This window comes from Eurosta solidaginis, chromosome 5 (assembly GCF_040869045.1).
Source record: "Eurosta solidaginis isolate ZX-2024a chromosome 5, ASM4086904v1, whole genome shotgun sequence".
Classification (NCBI taxonomy): domain Eukaryota; kingdom Metazoa; phylum Arthropoda; class Insecta; order Diptera; family Tephritidae; genus Eurosta; species Eurosta solidaginis.
The window spans coordinates 19,265,189-19,288,391 of record NC_090323.1 but is presented as its reverse complement, the minus strand read 5'-3'; the positions used below and the strand labels follow the sequence as shown (position 1 = coordinate 19,288,391).

The window sequence follows — 23,203 nt, the reverse complement described above, 5'->3', positions numbered from 1 at the left end:
TCTATTGGCATATTTTAGGATGGTGCCCCGAAAGATAGAACCAAAATGTAAATTCACCATATACCTTGTAACCACCCTAGTAAACACACCTTTGCTCACGGTATGGGGGAATCCTAAATGCAAGCGCGTGTAAGCGTGCTTAAGCGTAAGCGTAGCCTTTTTAAGAGATATGCTATATGGAGGGATACTTGTAAAACGTAAATGGAAGCTTACTGTGTAATATTGGTGTATGTACTGTATGGAGTACAGTAGACACTCACAAATTAGAACCACTTTGTTTTTAGGGTGATTCTAATTTCTGCAAAATTCTAATTCCTGTACGTTTTTTTTTATTTGTATAAAACCTTAAAAATTAAGTCAATTTGCATTAAAAAACTACAATGAAATTTTGTCTTATTCAATTTGATTCAATAGACACATGTCTAAGTTCGGGTGTAACCGAACATTATATACTCAGCGTGAACTTTAATTGTATATTTCATTTCAGATAAATTACTTTTCTACGTAGCACGTGGCACCGCCCGTTTAAAAAAAAAATTCTCCCAATTTCCACTTACAATAAAACTTGATAAGTGAAATATGATTGATTGAAAACTATTTTTTGCTAAGTTATAGCTTTTTTATTATTTTCGTCTACGACCCTTTTAAACTTGTTTTATATCTAAATTGCCGTGGTCTTTAACCGATCCCGTCCCTTTTTACTACAAATATTTTCAGCTATAAGGAAAATTTGTGTACCCAATTTTATTACGATCAGTTAATTTTTCTTCGATGAACATTTTAATTTTTCTTCGATGCTCCCGAAACATAGTAAATTGCTTAGTCATAAAAGGGGCGGTGACACTCCCATTTTTTAAATTTTGAAGTTTTTCCTATTTATTGTTATAAATCTACTTGGGAAATGAAATACCATTGATATAAAGCTCTTTTTTGCAAAGATATAGCTTATTTTATTCGTCCACAACCCTTTTAAAAATCTTTTATATAAAAGTTAATTTTTCTTCAAAGCATTCCTTATAGTAAAGGCAACCTCTTTGCCGAATTTTGTTACGATAAGTTTAACGATTTTTGATTTATGATTAATAATATTTGTAAAATTGATATATCACAGGTGGGCGGTGCCACGCCCATTTAAAAAAAAGGTTTCCAAATTTTTATCAAGAGTGTCAATATCAGTCCACATGTCAAATTTCACATTCTAGCTGTATTATATTCTAAATTATCAGTTGTTTTGTTTTCCAAAATTTTATATATATACACAGTGGGCGTGGTTATCATCCGATTTCGCTAAGGCGTAGACTACGGGACGCCCTTGGGGTGAACAGCAAGGAACCACAAAAGATTTATAAAAGGTACGTGGACGTCGGGTTTTGGGATCTAGCCCAGAACAACCTGTCTGATGCAACCATCCCTTGCACGAGACACACTGACAAGAGTATGACCGTCCTAAAAAAGCTCCTTTCCGGCAGACGCAGCAAAACCATTTCGCAGGACCGGGGTCAGGAGCCGGTCCCGGAGTGAGTTCGATACCTTCCCGGAGCAAGAGAATATGGAGCAGTCCCGCTGCAAGGAGCTGGGAGGATGACAATTTGTGGGAGGGACGCAACAAATTAAATGGGGTTACACTGAAATGACAGTCTTTGGTCTGGAAAAATCCCCAGTCGCTCCGGTACATAGAACCGACTGCCTTGGGTAGCGTAAAGTTCCTTTGTTGTGCTGTTGTTGTTGTTGTTGTTGTAGAAATGCTCGCCCCACCTAATAGCCGCGACCGATCACAAATTGTCATCAATATCCTCTAACGGGAGTCCAAGGAAACTTGCCGTTTCAACAGGGGTGGACCATAAGGAAAGGGGTGTTAGAGGCGTTGGTTCCACATTACAATTAAAGAGATGGTTGGTGTCATGTGGGGACACATTGCAAGCGGGGCATACATTTTGTATGTCGGGGTTGATTCTGGATAGGTAAGAGTTTAATCTGTTACAGTATCCAGAACGAAGTTGAGCAAGAGTGACACGCGTTTCTCTGGGGAGTATGCGTTCCTCTTCCGCGAGTTTTGGATAATTTTCTTTAAGTACTGGATTCACCGGGCAATTCCCGGCATAAAGGTCCGATGCCTATTTATGGAGTTCACCAAGGACCTGCTTGTGTTTTTTCACTTCATACGGCTGGGTTCTCAGGTGCCGTATTTCCTCAAAATGCTTACGGAGATGACTCCCTAAGCCCCTAGGCGGTGCTGGTTCATCAATCAGATGTCTGTTGGGATGCCCAGGTGTCTGGGTATTCAACAGGAACTGTTTGGTCAGCATCTCATTTCTCTCCCTGATGGGGAGTATTCTCGCCTCATTATGCAGATGGTGTTCTGGGGACATAAGAAGACAGCCCGTGGCGATTCTGAGAGCAGTATTTTGGCAGGCCTGTAGTTTCTTCCAGTGGGTAGTTTTTAGGCTTGGCGACCATATGGGTGACGTGTAGCACGTAATCGGCTGGCTAATTGCTTTGTATGTAGTCATGAGCGTTTCTTTATCTTTTCTCCAGGTACTGCCAGCGAGGGATTTGAGGATTTTGTTACGGCTCTGAATTCTCGGAACAATCGCGGCTGCGTGCTCACCAAAATGTAGATCCTGATCAAACGTCACACCCAAGATTTTGGGGTGTAGGACAGTCGGTAGCGTAGTGCCATCGACGTGGATGTTCAAAATGGTCGACTATTGGGACGTCCATGTTGTAAATAAGGTCGCGGAAGATTTAGTCGGTGATAATGCCAGGTTTCCCGAGGCGAAACAACTGGAGAGATCAGGGAGGTAGCCGTTTATTTTATTGCATAGCGCATCGATCTTTGGGCCTGGGCCTGTGGCCATTATTGTGGAGTCATCGGCGTAGGAAACGATTGTGACTCCTTCCGGTGGTGAAGGTAGCTTAGATATGTAGAAATTAAACAAAAGTGGGGATAGGACACCACCCTGTGGCACCCCTTGTTTAATTCTCCTTGCTTTTGATGTTTCGTTTCTAAATTGCACCGATGCCTGCCGACCACCCAGATAATTTGCGGTCCACCTTTTAAGACAGGGGGGAAGGGTAGACCCTTCCAGGTCTTGCAGTAACGAGCCATGGTTAACCGTATCAAAAGCTTTTGATAGGTCTAGCGCTACGAGTACTGTTCTATGGTGGGGGTATTGATTTAAACCGCAATTTATCTGGGTGCTAATGGCATTTAGCGCGGTGGTAGTGATATGGAGCTTTCTGAAACCATGCTGATGAGGGGCTAGCTGCAAATTTGCTTGGAAATAAGGGAGCAAAATGGCTTCAAGCGTCTTTGCCACTGGCGATAGGAGAGATATCGGACGATACGACTCACCTATGTTAGCTGGTTTCCCAGGCTTTAGTAGCGGGACCACCTTGGCCATTTTCCATTTCTTGGGTATGACAAAGGTGGAAAGAGACAGGTTGAAGACATGCGCTAAATATTTGAAACCCTCTTTCCCTAGGCTTTTAAGCATCGGCATGGCTATGCCGTCTGGGCCCACTGCTTTGGATGGTTTAGCACGACCAATGGCGTCCTCAACCTCTTTAGCGGTGATGGTGATTGGTGACGCGCTGAATTTGTGTTTATGTGCGTGTCTATTGGCTCTCCGTCTATCTTTGTCGACCGTAGGATGCATTATATATTGTCGGCAGAAAGCGCTCGCGCATTTTTTCGCATCCCACAGCACTTTGTCGCCAAAGGCGATGGAAACTTTGTCTTTGTGCTTAGTCGGATTCGATAGGGACTTTACGGTGGACCAAAGTTTACCCACACCGGTAGAAAGTTACAACCTCTTAGGTGCTCCTCCCATTTCGCCCGCTTGTGTTCATCCACAAGCAATCTGATGCTTTGGTTTATATCCCTTATTTGGGGGTCGCCTGGATCAAGCTGTCTTATAAGGTCACGTTCTCTCGCTAATTTTGCGGCCTCCGCCGGGAAGTGGGACCGAATTTCGGGAATTCTCCCGGCGGGAATGAAACGTGCCGAGGCGGATTCAATGACCTTACGGAAGGCACGCTCCCCTTGGCGGGCATCAGTCGGGATAGGGAGGGCAGCAAAGCGGTTGTCTGTAAAGGATTTATATTCTCCCCTCTTTCCTTTTTTGAAGTTTATGAAAGTGCGTTTTTCAGTGACGACGAAGTCGGCGGTACGCTCGAGCGAAATAAGTATGGGCAGGTGGTCGGATGCCAATGTTACCATCGCCTGCCAGTTGACGCAGTTTACGAGTTCTGCGCTCACGATTGAGATATCTGGCGAGCTGTGACAACTTCCTACCATACGTGTGGGGGCGTCTCCGTTTATTGTGCAGAACGTCGTTTCTTCTATTTGATCCGCGAACATCTCACCCCTACTGTCCGCCCGCAAGTTTGAATGCCATAGATCATGATGGGCATTGAAATCGCCTAAGATAATGCGATTGTTGCCAGTGAGTAAGGCCCTGATATTAGGGCGGTATCCACTGGGGCAACAGGTGGCAGGAGGGATGTAGATGTTGATGATTTCTAGCTTTGCATCGCCTGACCGGACAGATAGGCCTTGACGTTCTGAGACATTGTCCCTGCGGTCGATGCCAGGATCAAATATATAATATTGCACAGAGTGGTGTATGATAAACGCGAGCCGCCTCCATTTCCGCTCTCGCGGTCTTTCCTGTGGACATTATACCCAGAGCAGGTCTGCAATACAGATCTTGCTGTGAGTTTAGTCTCTTGAATCGCAGCAATGCGGATGTTGTGCCGCTTCATGAAATCGACTATCTCCGTAATCTTCCCAGTTAGTCCATTACAGTTTAACTGCAGAATTCTGAAGTGCATAAGGGGAGACGCCGCCACTCTGGGGGTAAGTGACGGGTGACTACGCCTGGGTTGTGGAAGGCCAGGACGCAATTACTGTTGTGGCCCTGGGACTGGGCGTCCTTGGGCAAGCATTGGGGTATCCGGATGGTTTGGGTTTGCAACCTGGCAACATGGCGCGATGAAACCTTGGGGGGGTTGCCGTCGCAGAGACCAGAACATCTAGGAAAGTGGCACCACCCAAGGCAGGAGCAGCATTGGGCGGATGTCGCAAACCTATATATTCTGTGCTGGCAGACGGTGCAAACGGAGGTAGGGACTAAGAGTCTGTTTCCCTGACCTGCACGGCTGCTGCCGGAAAAGAGGGGGGGGGGGGGAGAAGACGGGGGCAGGGTCTGATGCTCAGCATTGCTACCAACTCTACTACGAAGGTAGTAGTTATGAGTGGTATCAGCTGTTTGAGTTGTTGACGCCGTGGGGCGCGAGTACTTGTTGTGGCTTGCTGAGCAGCGGGGCTTCTGGAAAGTAGTTTGGGGGGCGGGGGGCGCTTAGGCGTAGACTACGGGACGCCTTTGGGCGTGAACAGCAAGGATTCCACAAAAGATTTATAAAAGTTACGTGGACGTCGGGTTTTGGGATCAAGCCCAGAACAACCTGTCCGATGCAACCATCCCTTGCACGAGACACACTGAACAGAGTATGACCGTCCTAAAAAGATTCTTTTCCGGCAGATGCAGCAAAACCATTTCTCAGGACCGGGGTCAGGAGACGGACCCGGATTGGATTCAATGCCTTCCCGGAGTAAGAGAGTATGGAGCAGTCCTGCTGCAGGGAGCTGCTGGGAGGATGACAATTTGTGGGAGGGACGAAACAAATTAAATGGGGTCACACTGAAATGACAGTCTTTGGTCGGGAAAAATCCCGAGTCGCTCCGATACATAGAACCGACTGCCTTGGGAAGCGCTTCTGTAGTGCTGTTGTTGTTGTTGTTGTTGTAGCGATTAGTTACTCCCCGAAGGCATTGGGGAGTGTTATCGATGTGATGGTCCTTTGTCGGATACAGATCCGATACGCTCCGGTAACACAGCACCATTAAGGTACTGGCCCGACCATCTCGGGAACGATTTATATGGCCACATTAAACCTTCAGGCCATCCCTCCCTCCCCACCCCCAAGTTCCATGAGGAGCTTGGGGTCGCCAGAGCCTCGTCTGTTAGTGAAACGGGATTCGCCGCTCGAAGGTGAGGTTGAAGGTTGGGTTGGATAAGCTATATATTGCGCTACACAACCCCTTGAATCCTGTAGTGCTGTTACCCCTCGGTGAGCTCTAGCTTATAGCTTACTTAAAAATATTATTTTCCTAGACGTAGGTACATCTGTATGTTCACAGATCAAACTTCGCGAGTACTTGGTATTAACGCTTTTTTGTCTATCCCAGTGGTATTAGACAAAAGCAAGCGTTGTTCTTACTTGTGGACTTGATCCAATTCGACAAACGAAAACCACGTTCTATAAGCCTCCAAGCAGGTATGACCTGCTCTGATGTATAGCTTGGAGTCATGCGAGTCTTTTGACACCTCTCTCGGTATTTTTTGACGCGTATGAGCAGTCGACCCCTCAACTAGACTTACCAATATTGTTGTGCAGAAGGGCGAAAATACGTTTTTTTCCCTCCCTCTGGTTTTATGGCATTGGAAAATCTTTTTCATGTAGATTATAAAAGCTTAAAGCTTTACAAATTTTCTGCTTTTCTTTAAATGGATAGTATAGGACTCCTAAAGCAAAATATCTATAATAATTAGTACATTTGCTATAAAGAAAATAGATTGCTATAAAAAAATATAGCAATAAAATATAACCAGGATAAAATACGTACAAAAAGCTTTTCAATCCTTGCCTTCTAATCCTGAATCCTCTATTTTCGTTCACACCACCCTGTTACAGGAAGCACATTTAGAAAAGAAATAATCGTAACACCATGTGTTCTTTCTCATGCGGTTCATTCGTCCCGTTGTACGTCGGAGCAAGTTGGGACAAGTCAAAATTTTGTTCATTCATTTACGGATAAAATATATTTAATTTTGTATTAAATTTGTGGAGTCGTTTGATTATGAATGCAATTAATAAAACTGCGATAGGCATAGCTGCAGGCGTTGCGGGCACATTATTCATTGGTTATTGCATATATTTTGACAGTAAACGACGTGCTGACCCCGACTACAAAAAGAAAGTGCGTGAGCGTAAGTAAAATTTTGGTACTTTATAAAGAATCGACATAAAGTTTGTCTTTTAGTTGGTAATTAATAAACCTTTAAATTTTTGTATACAGGTCGACGTCGCACCCGAAAGAGTGGAAATGCTGGAAGAAGTGGAATGCCAAATCTTAATGATCACGAAGCAATTGAAAGGTAACTAAGAACATTCAAAACACAAGCCTTATTTACCCTTATGTAATTTTGCAACGTGCTTTCACTGTACAAAACAACCAAGCAATACTACCCCGCCAGTTACGCTTCCCAAGGACTGTCATTTCAGTGTGACCCCATTTAATTTGTTTCGTCCGTCCCACAAATTGTCATCCTCCCAGCAGCTCCTTGCAGGAGGACTGCTACATATTCTCTTACTCCGGGAAGGTATCGAACCCAATCCGGGTCCGTCTCCTGACCCCGGTCATGAGAAATGGTTTTGCTGCATTTGCCAGAAAATAATCTTTTTAGGACGGTCATACTCTGTTCAGTGTGTCTCGTGCAAGGGATGGTTGCATCGGACAGGTTGTTCTGGGCTTGATCCCAAAACCCGACGTCCACGTAACTTTTATAAATCTTTTGTGGCTCCTTGCTGCTCACGCCCAAGGGCGTCCCGTAGTCTACGCCTAAGCGTATCCCCACTACCTTCCAGCAGCTTCGCTGCTCAGCAAGCCACAACAAGTACCCGCTGCTGCTCGCGCCCCACGGCGCCAACAACTCAAACAGCTGATACCACTCATGACTACTACCTTCGTAGTAGAGCTGGTAGCAATGCTGAGCATCAGCCCCTGCCCCCGTCTTCTTCTCCCCCCCTCTTTTCTGGCAGCAATCGTGCAGGTCAGGGAAACAGACTCTTAGTCCCTGCCTCCGTTTGCACCGTCTGCCAGCACAGAATATATAGGTTTGCGACATCCGCTCAATGCAGCTCCTGCCTTGGGTGGTGCCACTTTCCTAGATGTTCTGGTCTCCGCGACGGCAACCCCCCGACGGGTTTCATCGCGCCATGTTGCCAGGTCGCAAACCCAAATCATCCGGGTACCCCAATGCTTGCCCAAGGGCGCCCAGTCCCAAGGCCACAACAGCAATTGCGTCCTGGCCTTCCACAACCTAGGCGTAGTCACCCCTCACTTACCCCTAGAGTGGCGGCGTCACCCCTCATGCACTTCAGAATTCTGCAGTTCAACTGTAATGGACTAACTGGGAAGATTACGGAGATAGTCGATTTCATGAAGCGGCACAACATCCGCATTGCTGCGCTTCAAGAGACTAAACTCACAGCAAGATCTGGATTGCAGACCTGCTCTGGTTATAATGTCCACAGGAAAGACCGCGAGAGCGGAAATGGAGGCGGCCTCGCGTTTATTATACACCACTCTGTGCAATATCATATATTTGATCCTGGCATCGACCGCAGTGACAATGTCTTAGAACGTCAAGGCCTATCTGTCCGGTCAGGCGATGCAAATCTAGAAATCATCAACATCTACATCCCTCCTGTCACCTGTTGCCCCAGTGGATACCGCCCTAATATCGAGGCCTTACTCACTGGCAACAATCGCATTATCTTAGGCGATTTCAATGCCCATCACGACCTATGGCATTCAAACTTGCGGGCGGACAGTAGGGGTGAGATGTTGGCGGATCAAATAGACGAAACGACGTTCTGCACAATAAACGGAGACGCCCCCACACGTATGGTAGGAAGCTGTCATAGCTCGCCAGATATCTCAATCGTGAGCGCAGAACTCGTAAACTGCGTCAACTGGCATCCGACCACCTGCCCATACTTATTTCGTTCGAGCGTACTGCCGACTTCATCGTCACCGAAAAACGCACTTTCATAAACTTCAAAAAAGGAAAGTGGGAAGAATATAAATCTGCAACAGACAGCAGCTTTGCTGCCCTCCCTATCCCGACTGATGCCCGCCAAGGGGAGCGTGCCTTCCGTAAGGTCATTGAATCCGCCTCGGCACATTTCATTCCCGCCGGGAGAATTCCCGAAATCCGGCCCCACTTCCCGGCGGAGGCCGCGAGCTTAGCGAGGGAACGCGACCTTATAAGACAGCTTGATCCAGGCGACCCCCAAATAAGGGATATAAACCAACGCATCAGATTGCTTGTGGACGAACACAAGCGGGCGAAATGGGAAGAGCACCTAAGAGGTTGTAACCTCTCTACCGGTGTAGGTAAACTTTGGTCCACCGTAAAGTCCCTATCGAATCCGACTAAGCACAAAGACAAAGTTTCCATCGCCTTTGGCGATAAGGTGCTGTCGGATGCGAAAAAATGCGCGAGCGCTTTCTGCCGACAATATATAATGCATCCTACGGTCGACAAAGATAGACGGAGAGCCAATAGACACGCACATAAACACAAACTCAGCGCGTCACCAATTACCATCACCGCTAGAGAGGTTGAGGACGCCATTGGTCGCGCTAAACCATCCAAAGCAGTGGGCCCAGACGGCATAGCCATGCCGATGCTTAAAAACCTAGGGAAAGAGGGTTTCAAATACTTAGCGCATGTCTTCAACCTGTCTCTTTCCACCTTTGTCATACCCGGGAAATGGAAAATGGCCAAGGTGGTCCCGCTACTAAAGCCTGGGAAACCAGCTAACGTAGGTGAGTCATATCGTCCGATATCTCTCCTATCGCCAGTGGCAAAGACGCTTGAAGCCATTTTGCTCCCTTATTTCCAAGCACATTTGCAGCTAGCCCCGCATCAGCATGGCTTCAGAAAACTCCATAGCACTACCTCCGCGCTAATGTCATTAGCACCCAGATAAATTGCGGTTTGAATCAATATCCCCACCATAGAACAGTACTCGTAGCGTTAGACCTATCAAAAGCTTTTGATACGGTCAACCATGGCTCGTTACTGCAAGACCTGGAAGGGTCCACCCTTCCCCCAAGTCTTAAAAGGTGGACCGCAAATTATCTGGGTGGTCGGCAGGCATCGGTGCAATTCAGAAACGAAACATCAAAACAAAGGAGAATTAAACAAGAGGTGCCACAGGGTGGTGTCCTATCCCCGCTTTTGTTTAATTTCTACATATCTAAGCTACCTTCACCACCGGAAGGAGTCACAATCGTTTCCTACGCCGATGACTGCACAATAATGGCCACAGGCCCAGGCCCAAGGATCGATGAGCTATGCAATAAAATAAACGGCTATCTCCCTGATCTCTCCAGTTTTTTCGCCTCGCGAAACCTGGCATTGTCACCGACTAAATCTTCCGCGACCTTATTTACAACATGGACGCCCCAAATGTCGACCATATTGAACATCCACGTCGATGGCACTACGCTACCGACTGTCCTACACCCCAAAATCTTGGGTGTGACGTTTGATCAGGATCTACATTTTGGTGCGCACGCAACCGCAATTGTTCCAAGAATTCAGAGCCGTAATAAAATCCTCAAATCCCTTGCTGGCAGTACCTGGGGAAAAGATAAAGAAACGCTCTTGACCACATACAAAGCAATTAGCCAGCCGATTACGTGCTACGCGTCACCCATATGGTCGCCAAGCCTAAAAACCACCCACTGGAAGAAACTACAGGCCTGCCAAAATACTGCTCTCAGAATCGCCACGGGCTGTCTTCTTATGTCCCCAGAACACCATCTGCATAATGAGGCGAGAATACTCCCCATCAGGGAGAGAAATGAGATGCTGACCAAACAGTTCCTGTTGAATACCCAGACACCTGGGCATCCCAACAGACATCTGATTGACGAACCAGCACCGCCTAGGGGCCTAAGGAGTCATCTCCGTAAGCATTTTGAGGAAATACGGCACCTGAGAACCCAGCCGTATGAAGCGGAAAAACACAAGCAGGTCCTTGGTGAACTCCATAGACAGGCGTCGGACCTTTATGTCGGGAATTGCCCGGTGAATCCAGTACTTGAAGAAAAATATCCAGAACTCGCAGAAGAGGAACGCATACTCCCCAGGGAAACGCGTGTCACTCTTGCTCAACTTCGTTCTGGATACTGTAACAGGTTAAACTCTTACCTATCCAGAATCAACCCCGACATACAAAATGTATGCCCTGCTTGCAATGTGTCCCCACATGACACCAACCATCTCTTTAATTGTAATGTGGAACCAACGCCTGTTGTTGTTGTTGTTGTAGCAGTGCTTCGCCCCACCTAACAGACGCGACCGATCACAAACTGTCATCAATATCCTCTAACGGGAGTCCAAGGAAACTTGCTGTTTCAACAGGGGTGGACCATAGGGAAAGGGGTGTTAGAGGCGTTGGTTCCACATTACAATTAAAGAGATGGTTGGTGTCATGTGGGGACACATTGCAAGCGGGGCATACATTTTGTATGTCGGGGTTGATTCTGGATAGGTAAGAGTTTAACCTGTTACAGTATCCAGAACGAAGTTGAGCCAGAGTGACACGCGTTTCCCTGGGGAGTATGCGTTCCTCTTCCGCAAGTTTTGGATACTTTACTTTGAGTACTGGGTTCACCGGGCAATTCCCGGCATAAAGGTCCGACGCCTGTTTGTGGAGTTCACCAAGGACCTGCTTATGTTTTTTCGCTTCATACGGCTGTGTTCTCAGATGCCGTATTTCCTCAAAATGCTTACGGAGATGACTCCTTAAGCCCCTAGGCGGTGCTGGCTCGTCAATCAGATGTCTGTTGGGATGCCCAGGTTTCTGGGTATTCAACAGGAACTGTTTGGTCAGCATCTCGTTTCTTTCCCTGATGGGGAGTATTCTCGCCTCATTATGTAGATGGTGTTCTGGGGACATAAGAAGACAGCCCGTGGCAATTCTGAGAGCAGTATTTTGGCAGGCCTGTAGCTTCTTCCAGTGGGTAATTTTTAGGCTTGGCGACCATATGGGTGACGCGTAGCACGTAATCGGCTGGCTAATTGCTTTGTATGTAGTCATGAGCGTTTCTTTATCTTTTCCCCAGGTACTGCCAGCAAGGAATTTGAGGATTTTGTTACGGCTCTGAATTCTCGGAACAATTGCGGCTGCGTGCTCACCAAAATGTAGATCCTGATCAAACGTCACACCCAAGATTTTGGGGTGTAGGACAGTCGGTAGCGTAGAGCCATCGACGTGGATGTTCAAAATGGTCGACATTTGGGACGTCCATGTTGTAAATAAGGTCGCGGAAGATTTAGTCGGTGATAATGCCAGGTTTCGCGAGGCGAAAAAACTGGAGAGATCAGGGAGGTAGCCGTTTATTTTATTGCATAGCTCATCGATCTGTGGGCCTGGGCCTGTGGCCATTACTGTGCAGTCATCGGCGTAGGAAACGATTGTGACTCCTTCCGGTGGTGAAGGTAGCTTAGATATGTAGAAATTAAACAAAAGTGGGGATAGGACACCACCCTGTGGCACCCCTTGTTTAATTCTCCTTGGCTTTGATGTTTCGTTTCTAAATAGCACCGATGCCTGCCGACCACCCAGATAATTTGCGGTCCACCTTTTAAGACATGGGGGAAGGGTAGACCCTTCCAGGTCTTGCAGTAACGAGCCATGGTTGACCGGAACCAACGCCTCTAACACCCCTTTCCTTATGGTCCACCCCTGTTGAAACGGCAAGTTTCCTTGGACTCCCGTTAGAGGATATTGATGACAATTTGTGATCGGTCGCGCCTATTGGGTGGGGCGAGCATTGCTACAACAACAACAACAACCCCGCCAGTTACATATTAGATCTGAAGTTCTAAACATGAGTTTTTTTTTTTTTTGACAACGGCGTGTAGCATAGAAAGCAATGCGTCATTTGTGATATCATTGGTTACATATATATACCTTAAAAAAATGTACAGATAAACTTCCTCTTAGAACGCAACCATAAAACTGTCGATGTCGTACTCGTTATAGTCTGTCCAAAGTACCGGAACATCCCAATTTATACCGGTTATGGACTTACACTCCGGTAGCCCTCCTCAAGAGAATCTGATGTTGCTTAAAGACAAAACTACTTATCGCCAGCGACGTGGTTAAAGCTGCTAACTCCATCCAGCAAAATTTTGCAGTATAAAGAAAAAAATGAGAGCACTGAAATTTTAATATTTGTTGGATTTTATGAAGTAGATTTTCATACATTTTTTGGAGTTAGCAGTTTTTATTTCGAGTAAATTTTAGCGATTCTGGACATATGTAAGTTGTTGTAGCATTGTCGGACATAAGTCACAATTTTCTATTACAACCATGTGCAGAAATCCCCAATTACATCAGTATCAAAAAGTCGTTCAGAGTTAAAAGTGGCGTTGGCAGCTTTTACCCCGGCGTCGACGTTATACTATTATGAAATATCATCCTCACTTCTATGATGTCTCGTCAAACTTCCCAGCTCATTCTAGATAATTTGCCTAATTACTCCATTGACAGGTTATTTCATGGAATCAAAAAAATACTATGTAAAAATTTTGCTACCAATCTATTTGAGGCTTACAAGCTGCTCTCATGGTATGCCTATCGGTGTAATGTAATCTTAACTACACAGAGGTAGCTCAAATCGTTTCTTCTTCGGTGGGGCAATTCGCTGTTAAGACTTGATAGAGGAATTGGCTGTAACTTGATTCATGTCGTTAATAGTCGGTTGAGACACGGGGTCGGTTTTTATATTGCTTTCACACATTGTTCTGCTTATAGGAAACCTAACTTACATGAGTTCAATTTCGATTCAAGCATGTATTTACTGTTCGGCGTCATAAAGAGAAATCGCATAAAAATTTTGAAAATGGCATTCTGAAATATTTGGATATGTTAAGTATCCGTCGGTGGAATTAATGCCGAAAAATGAATTGAAGATGACTTTGAAGGGAACAAAGTTTTATCTTCCCTCCTTCAAAGACACTGCCTGTTGGCTAAACAAACACTGTTAGGGATGCTTAGGGAACGCTGATTTAGAACAGCTTTTAAATCAATGGTTCTTTGGAAAGCCTAGCAGATCTTGCCTTTGGCGACTGTGCTTTCTTTCACACTCTCTTGTATGCAATCATCCCAGCGGATTAAGAGGCAATAAAAAACCCGAAACAAAATATGTATATGTTCAAAAATAGCGTTTCCGCGGCAATCGGACTAATACCAGTAGTACCGGAGCATTCTGGATACATATCTGGTAACGGCCTGCCCACATCCGCAACAGACCCCAAACACCAAAATATCTATGCTGTCCAAGTACATATGTCTTTTTAAGTATTTTTTCATATTATAAACATCCACTCTTACCTGTAAATTATATTTGAATAATTGTTATTACTTTATGCTTGCAGGTATTTTCTACAGGAAATTCAATTGGGTGAAACTCTAATTGCACGTGGTGAATTTGAAAATGGTGTGGAACATCTTGCTAATGCTATTGTAGTATGTGGACAACCAGCACGTCTTTTGCAAGTATTGCAAACCTCACTACCAGCACAAGTATTTGCTATGTTAATACTTAAAATGCAAGAATTTGGTAGCCGGTCAAATGCTGAAATGAATGATACACCTAAAATAGTTTCAGCTAGCTCGCTTGGTGGTGGTGCTGGGCCTGACCTATCACTTGGTCTAGATAGCGCGAATTCTGCGGTTCTAATTGATGATTTAGAATAGTCGTTGAGCAACTATTATAATTTTAAAGAAATTCGCTTAATACAAATGTAGTTATTCCTATAGTTTATATGTATATACATACATATGCTTATATTGTTTGCTTAAGGTACAGCTTCAGATAAACTATTTAAGTGAAGATTACCATTTACTTACGAAAATTCATTTTGCAATCACATACATACCTACTGTAAATGTAATTGTCACTTAACTTTGTGATCTGAGATTGGATCCAAGTTTTTAGTCGTGTTGTTTAACTACATACATACATTGATACATATTCTTTATGTACAAATAACTTCTATCAAACAAAAGAAAACATGCATACTTGAATTAAATTCAAAGTAAATATTAAGGTAGCGGAGCGAATTTTCTAGTTTCTAAATGAAGAAATTTTTGAATTGTGTCTTCGTTTGGCGCTCGAGGATCGTCTCCGTATGAATGCAAAATTAGCAAGTTTCATTAAATAAAATTTAAAGTTATTTACTGTTAATAAAACTAAAAAAAAAACCTGAAGTTATTACTATTCTTAGTAATTCAATAAGCAAACTAAGATTAATTACATACAAAGAAAAATGCATTTCGTTTTTATTTTTTACTTTTTTAAACTTGTTAACAAACTTGTTATCTCTTGCTCCCTTTGTACAGCATTTTTAACAGAATGTTGTATATCTTTAACTGATATTGGTACCCCACCACTTTTGTGAAAGAGGCCAACTGTATCATCGTGTACGCCCATATGAAAAAGTGCGCTTGAAATACTTTCCTCGCGATGTGTTGGATCCACTAGCATAATACTGCATCGAAAAGGAAAGAAAGAAAAATTGATTGCATTAAAATATATTAGAATAAGGGGTATACCAAATATTCATTTCCTTAAGGTACTTACTTATCAAAAATACTATAAGTGCTTACAACAGGAAATATATTCAATGACAGCTCCTTCATTTCATCTTCGCATATTTCTATTTTCATTGTCTTTTCCTCATATTTGACTTTAGGCAATTTCATTGTACTTAGAGCCGATGCACATGCCAATATTGATGCATCAAATACGCCACCATCAACTTCCAAACCGATTATATCTATATACAAACACCATACTAACTTCCCCGGATGTATGCATAAATCTTCCAAATTTAAACAATGTGACTCATTCAAAATGCGATAGATGAAGCACTCTAATGTTTCAGCTACATTTTGTTGGTTGCTTGCTGTTGCAGATGATTTTGAAAACATTGTGAATGACATATCGACATTGGGTACAATATACCCGGCAAGGGGTGTGGCTGCTCGTGGTTTGGACAATTCTGCACGTATGCCACATAAAATGTTTGTATTACCAATTTTGGTTGCACTCGAACCCAATGAATGTTGAAAAGATGCAATATTAACACCAATTGGACGATATTTATCAAACGTACGACCATCCAATCGTATGTCGTTTTCGAGAAAATCACGAAAATGTTTAACAGGATATATTAATCTAAAATCAAAGAAAATAATATTTGTTATTAAAGAAAAAGGAAATTTGTATCGTGACATATGTGCGGGAAGATCTGAATTCTAGTGACAGTTTGAAGCTGTCTGCTTTCTAATTATAAATAAGAAAGCGGAAGTTATTATGCTGAAAATGTAGTTACTCGGGCTTCTACAAAAAAAAAACATTTTCTAAAAAAAAATTTAAAGTGATGTAAAGGGTATTTTGTTTTATTTGAAATATAGCAATTTTTCTTTCGCATTTCTAATAAATTCGATATGTTAAAATCTAATGAAAATCATATGAAGGGGTGTTTTAAATTGATTTACACATTTCTCATTCATATTATTATTCCCGAATTATCAACGTCAATTACACTGCGATTCCACTACTCCGTTTTGGCATTCACTGCCCATGCTTTTACACTTCAGCCCGGTTGCAAATGCTTTAAAAACTGGACTGCTGAAGGTCTGTCCGACTCCATACTGTCGTTTTCCGTGCTTTAAGTACCATTATATCGTAAGGACTCCTGTGGTGTGAGGATAGCATGCTCCGCCTTCCACACCGAAGATCCTGGGCTCATGCCCCGGGAAAAGCAACATCAAAGTTGTAGAAACAAGTTTTTTCAATTAAAAGAAAATTTTTCTAAGCGGGGTCGCACCTCGGCAGTGTTTGGCAAGTACTCCGATTATATGTGTGCCATGAAAAGCTATCGGTGAAAACTCATCTGCCTCGCAGATGCCGTTCGGAGTCGGCATAAAACAAGTAGGTCCCGTCCAGTCAATTTGTAGGAAAAATTAAAAGGAGTACGACGCAAATTGGAAGAGTAGCTTGGCCTAAAATCTCTTCGAAGGTTATCGCGCATTACATTATTATTTTTTATTTATATCGTAGAGCCGCTTACTCAATACCGGATGCCTTCCACGAAGTTGCCTTTTGTTGGGTTAACAGCATTTACTTGAAGGAACAATAGTTGATTGTTTTAACTTCCAAGTAGCAAGGTAGTATCGCTACTCTGGCGGCCGATCCTACAATGGCTACGTGTTCCGTGGGCTTACCGGGCAAAATACCTTATATTTAAGGGTATGTAAATCAAAGCAGATTTCTCCGAAAAATTCGGCCAAGTGCAAACAGAAACTTTTCCGTGTAAAGCACTTCTTTCTCAGTCGTTTTTCTTGCGCGAAGCAAGCATCGGACACAGGTTTAAGTAACGGAAACTGATTTATATCCCTCAAGGATAGTCCTTTTTAAAATACTCAGCTTCCTTTCATTTAAAATAAATACAAGATTTAGACCGAGCTCTTCCAATTTGCATCGTGCTTGCATTTTTTCTTACAAATTGGTGGGATGGGACCTACCTGTTTTACGCCGACTTCCGAACGGCATCTGCAAGTTACATTTATACTTAATAAACATTTTTAATAAGTTTCATGTTATTGTTCCAACATATATATAAAATGAATGCAAACTTATTATGTTAAAAATTATTATAAATGTGGGTAAATTACTTGTGCTGTTCAGCCATAACCAAATCGATGTAAATAACCAATCAAAATAAATAACAAAGTTGAAATGATTTCATAGCTGCCATGGGGTACAGGGTACTTCTGTTTATAAAGTACCTTATACGCCAATTACAAGGCTCAAGTATCCTTGTGCCAATTACCAATTTGCACAAGGATTTGCCCGGTGTGTGCACTGGTTGCGCTATTTATGCAGAAAACTGCGCTAAAATCAAAACGATTTTGATATTTACGCATGTCTGCAAATATTACACATGCTTTTTTCTTCGTGTGTGGTGAATGTTACACAGTTTACCCGTTGTTTCTGATAATATAACATCAGTAATTGTTGCTTAAAAATGTTAATATCGAAGGCATAAGGACCATTTTAGCTTGCAACAGGAATTCACACAAATTCAATAATACATAATAATTTTTTATACAATTAGAAAACGTTTCATTTGTTGCGCTAGTTGGAAAATGATTATTGCGCAGTGCTGCAATAAGTTGAGCTGGTCTTGCAACTAAAATATAAAAATTATAAATACTATGGAAAATAAACGCTTCTGGTGCGAGTTTTTCCACTTATACTGTGAATTACCAGCACTGTGGAAAATAAATAGTGTTTTTTTATACAACTAGTGCCTTTTTTATACAATTAAAACACATGTTTCATTTGTTGCGCTACATTAAAAATGAATATTGCGCAGTGTTTTTGAGCCGTGTATGTCAAAATTTTCATTTGCACAAATTCCGTCGTTTTATATTTGCGCATGGCTTTTGTGTCATGTATGGGCCGTCTTAGCGGTACTTCACTACGCGGCAAAATATTTGTTGCATGTACTCTTTCATATAGATTGAGGCATAGAGTACCGTTATTTATTTTTGTGTAATTTTGTTGTGTTGATTTTTTTTAAACGAAACAATTTTTTTATTTCTTTATGCAACTTGTTTTGAATTCCTTAAAAACAAGACTGAAAAAATTGTTTTTTGGTAGTTACTCATATGTATTTGTATACATTACATATCTAGTTTTGGAACAAAATTCAAAGATAACGGTTTCTGAATTATCTCAAAAAATCCCTGGATCGCGGCATAGGGTTATCTACTTTATTTAAATATACTATATTTTTGTAAATTTTTTTTGAATTAATAGCCGTGTTTTTTTACACTTTTACGTTTGCGCGTAAAAAAACGCTTATCCGCGCTTAGATAATGCTTGGGAGACTCATCTAGCAGCATTGGTTAAATAACTAGCTACAGAACAGGGTGTACCTAAAATCGCTGACATAAACCTCTGAAACCCATAATGTATAACATATAGCTGAATCATTTTCGATGAATAGTGGACACGCATAGAATACATAGAATTAGTGTAGAAGGTGAAACATAGATACATATTTCAGATACATCTGAGTATAATGCGTATTGGAATTTAGTAGTACAAATTTTATGCGCAGAAATTTCAGAGGTGTATTTAAAGTTTGACGCTTAGCAGTCCATATAAAGTTTAAGCGTAAACGTCTATAGATGTAAAAAAAACAAAGCTATTGTATTTTGAATATTATTTCAAAAAGAAAATTTTCTTGTTAGTGGATAGCCATTTTCAAATCCCGAAATCCCGGGATTGCAAAAGATCTTCGGGAGTTGATGCATTAATACAGATGCGTTCAACCCAACTTATGCTTGATGAGTAGATTGCATGTATTTTTATGGAGAATAGCAGAACGAACGACACTAGCGCCAACTGACATACAAACATTGGTCATCTTCAACTACATGTAAAGCATAAGAAGACGAATTCGACATTTGCTTTAGCTATGAGTGATATCACACTTTGCAAGTGAAATTATTTTTCCCATTCTTTTGCAACGTTTTTGTTAGCGTAAGAGAAAATATGTATTTAATTAGCGAGCTTTGCTCATATTGCTTTATACAATGGATTTTTTGTTATTGATATTAGAGAAAAATTGTAAAGGTTACAAACGGCGATGGTTACTAGAACATGTTTCTGAATTTCATTTTTTCATCAGCTAACTTTTCGGGAGCTGAGTATTGAACTCGAATCTCCAACATTCATATGCGGCAGTTACCCACCGACGTGTGCCGTACGTACGGACGTTTGTCGTACGAAGCACGTTTGACCGAACTCTCAAGCCCGTAGGAATCAATGTGTGCGTCCGTGTACATGTACATAACATATTTGTGTGTGTATTGTTTACAACAAAGCACTGTTGCCATTGGCCAGTTTGCATGCATGCTTATGGAAACATCAACTTTTTCCAATTTAATTTTTGATGTTGTAAAAGGCTGGTTTAATATTAAATAAATATAAATAACAATTTTTGTCCGAACCCGCGACCATAAATATAAATAGATTACATATTTATAATCAGCACTTTTACATAATTATTTCGAATTATTTTCACAATTTTTCAAACTTTAATTAGGTGTTTTTGCATAAAATTGCAAACGGTCAAAAATTAGCGCACAAAAGTTTACTAGGCAACTCTGCCTAGTAAGAGAGCGATCAGCTGGCACGTTCTTACGGAAAAAATCCAAATTGTTTTGATTTCTCCGTTCCGGGCTACGTACGTACGGGCGTTGCACGTCGGTGAGTTTTCGTTTACATTGTACACTCATAAGATAGGTCGTGTCAGCTGACACGTTTTTGGTACGTACGTTCGTGAGCATTGTAAATTTTACCAAGTAGCGCAACTAACAGCTGATCGGTGAAAATTCGCACATTCACACGCACAGTTCTGGACTCAGTTTCAAAAAAAAACTTTAGATTATTTAATTCAAATTTTAAAGTGAGATAATCCTTACAAATTTATGTATACAGAATATATATGGCGTTTTTGTTGTTATTGAAACAATAGTTTTATTTATATTAAAGCTTTTATCATCCTGTAGGAATGAAAACGGCGACCTTGTAACTGATGTCCAGAGAGTGCTTAGATTATGGAGGGAACACTTCTCTGCTCTCCTAAATGGAGGCAGCAATTCACCGCGCAGAGATGAAGAACCCGATCCCGCAATCGATGATGATGGAATATATGTCCCCCCGCCCGATTATGACGAAGTTAGAATAGCAATAACCAGATTGAAAAACAACAAGGCCGTGGGCGCTGATGGATTGCCTGCGGAGCTATTCAAGTTCGGCGGCGAGGAGTTGGTAAGGCGCATGCAGCAGCTTCTTAGCAAAATATGGGCGGACGAAAGCATGCCCGACGGTTGGAATCTAAGTGTTCTTTGCCCAGTCCACAAGAAGGGGGATACTGCAAAATGCACCAACTATCGTGGAATCAGCCTTCTTAATATCGCATATAAGGTCCTTTCAAGTGTATTGTGCGAAAGATTGAAGCCCACCGTGAACCGGCTGATTGGACCTTATCAGTGCGGCTTCAGACCTGGTAAATCTACCATCGACCAGATTTTCACAATGCGCCAAATCTTGGAAAAAACCCGTGAAAAGAGAATCGACACACATCACCTCTTCGTCGACTTTAAAGCCGCCTTCGACAGCACGAAAAGGAGCTGCCTATATGCCGCTATGTCTGAATTTGGTTTCCCCGCAAAACTTATACGGCTGTGCAAAATGACGTTGAGCAACACCATCAGCTCAGTCAGAATTGGGAAGGACCTCTCCGAGCCGTTCGAAACTAAACGAGGTTTCAGACAGGGTGACCCCCTATCGTGCGATTTCTTCAATTTGATGCTGGAGAAAATTATACTAGCTGCAGAACTTAACCGCACTGGAACAATATACTATAAAAGCGTGCAATTACTGGCATATGCTGATGACATTGATATCATCGGCCTAAACACCCGCGCTGTTAGTTCTGCTTACTCCAAGCTGGAAAAAGAAGCGGTAAAGATGGGTTTGATGGTGAATGAGGACAAAACGAAGTACCTGCTGTCATCGAGCAAAGAGTCAGCGCATATGCGCCTTGGCAACCACGCTACTGTTGGCAGCCATAATTTCGAAATAGTAAAAGACTTCGTTTATTTGGGAACCAGCATCAACATTAGCAACAACATCAGCACTGAAATCCAGCGAAGAATCAATCTTGCCAATAAATGATACTTTGGACTAGGTAGGCAATTGAAAAGTAAAGTCCTCTCTCGGCGAACGAAAATCATACTCTACAAGTCACTTATCGTACCCGTCCTGCTATATGGGGCAGAAGCATGGACCATGACAACAGCAGATGAAGCGGCTTTGGGAGTGTTCGAGAGAAAAGTTCTTCGAAAGATTTATGGACCTCTACGCGTTGGCGATGGCGAGTACCGAAGAAGATTTAATGATGAGCTGTACGAGCTATACGCAGACATCAACATAGTCCAGCGAATTAAAACGCAGCGGCTGCGCTGGCTAGGCCATGTTATGCGAATGAAAGATGATGCTCCGGCCAAGAAAGTGTTTCTATCGGAACCCGCCTATGGAAGCAGAGGTAGAGGGCGGCCCCCACTCCGTTGGAAGGACCAGGTGGAAAACGATTTAAACTCCCTTGGTGTGACCAATTGGCGCCGGTTGGCGGAGCGAAGGAGCGACTGGCGCGCCTTGTTGGACGGCCATAACCGTTTAGACGGTTAAGCGCCAATTAAGTAAGTAAGTAAGTAAGTTTTATCATTTTTTTCTTTTAACTTTGAAAAATCTCCGAACACCATTCCTTCATTATATGACATTCGACTGCCTAGTCCACTGCCTTCCACTCTATTCGCAACATAACCTCTACTTAAGCTGCCAAACTATATAGTAAACAATGTTCGTGAGTAACTGCCGCAATAGTGTAAAGACAGATGCCTTTAACTACTCAGCTATATGAATATCCCGTTGCTCCCTTTGCAATTTTTTTCTAGTATCAATAACAAATATATTTAAACAGCAATATATCGCCACCCTGATGTTTAAGAGTGTACCCAACCTGTAGTAGCAATAAAGTATTAAGGCCGCGGTACAATGACATTTTTCATATAGATGCGTTTAACACTAGCTTATGCATTCCAATAACATCGCCAAAATCAACCAAGATGTTGCGTTTGTACATATGAAGGAACTTCAGACGTGGCAATTGAAGTTTGTTACGTCTTGCCCATTCACGTACAAAATTTCGCGAAGCACTGTTGTAAACATTCTCCCTTTACAACAAAAATACTTGCTAACATATTTGGTGTCGTATTCGATTGTTATACTGCAGTTTTTAATTGCGAAAAATGTTAGAAAATTTACCAACCAGTGGGAAAAATAATTTCACTTGCAAAGTGTGCCAACACCCTTAGCCAAAGCAAATGTCAAATTCTTCTTCTTATGATTTGCTTGGAACAAAATTGGGGAGTTGGCTACTTTTCAATATTAGATGGCGCCAGTGTCGCTCATTCTACCGTTCTCCATAAAAATACGTGCAAGCTACTCATAATGCATAAGCATGTGTTGAACTCATCTATATGAAAAACTGCTTATGTGTCGGACCTATTACATATATATTTAGGGTGGGTCAAATTGTATGGGGGAAAAAAACGTCAGGTGCACATCCACTTTCTGAATCTATCGGTCATACTGAGTAATATTTTCCATGGGACCATA

The 23,203-nt window shown here is 42.5% G+C and overlaps 2 protein-coding genes across 3 annotated transcripts in view; one reads left to right on the top strand and one right to left on the bottom strand.

Annotated features, from left to right (window-relative positions):
* The first annotated feature begins 6,811 nt into the window (after positions 1-6,811).
* Positions 6,812-15,211, top strand: Tom20 (translocase of outer membrane 20). The gene is made up of 3 exons (XM_067792250.1): positions 6,812-7,055; positions 7,145-7,223; positions 14,313-15,211. The coding sequence occupies exons 1-3, from the start codon at positions 6,926-6,928 to the stop codon at positions 14,632-14,634; spliced, it is 531 nt and encodes a 176-aa protein (XP_067648351.1). The 5' UTR covers positions 6,812-6,925; the 3' UTR covers positions 14,635-15,211.
* LOC137254521 (exosome complex component RRP43-like) overlaps positions 15,187-23,203 on the bottom strand; it is an 89,140-nt gene continuing 81,123 nt past the window's right edge. The window contains exons 1-3 of one of the 2 annotated variants that reach the window (XM_067792248.1): positions 17,620-17,756; positions 15,521-16,117; positions 15,187-15,428 (exon numbers count right to left, since the gene is read on the bottom strand). In XM_067792248.1, the coding sequence (XP_067648349.1) occupies positions 15,227-15,428; positions 15,521-16,117; positions 17,620-17,636 (816 nt within the window). In that variant the 5' untranslated portion in view covers positions 17,637-17,756 and the 3' untranslated portion in view covers positions 15,187-15,226. Of the gene's footprint in view, positions 15,429-15,520; positions 16,118-17,619; positions 17,757-23,203 lie in introns of those variants that run through there. The other variant, XM_067792249.1, reaches the window with a different exon arrangement.

What these genes read in the sequence shown, in the direction of transcription:
- Tom20 (XM_067792250.1), top strand. Translation starts at nt 6,926, where the DNA reads ATGAATGCAATTAATAAAACTGCGATAGGCATAGCTGCAGGCGTTGCG. An exon ending in CAAAAAGAAAGTGCGTGAGC is followed by an intron (nt 7,056 to 7,144) that starts GTAAGTAAAATT and finishes TTTTGTATACAG; the next exon opens with GTCGACGTCGCACCCGAAAG. An exon ending in GATCACGAAGCAATTGAAAG is followed by an intron (nt 7,224 to 14,312) that starts GTAACTAAGAAC and finishes TTATGCTTGCAG; the next exon opens with GTATTTTCTACAGGAAATTC.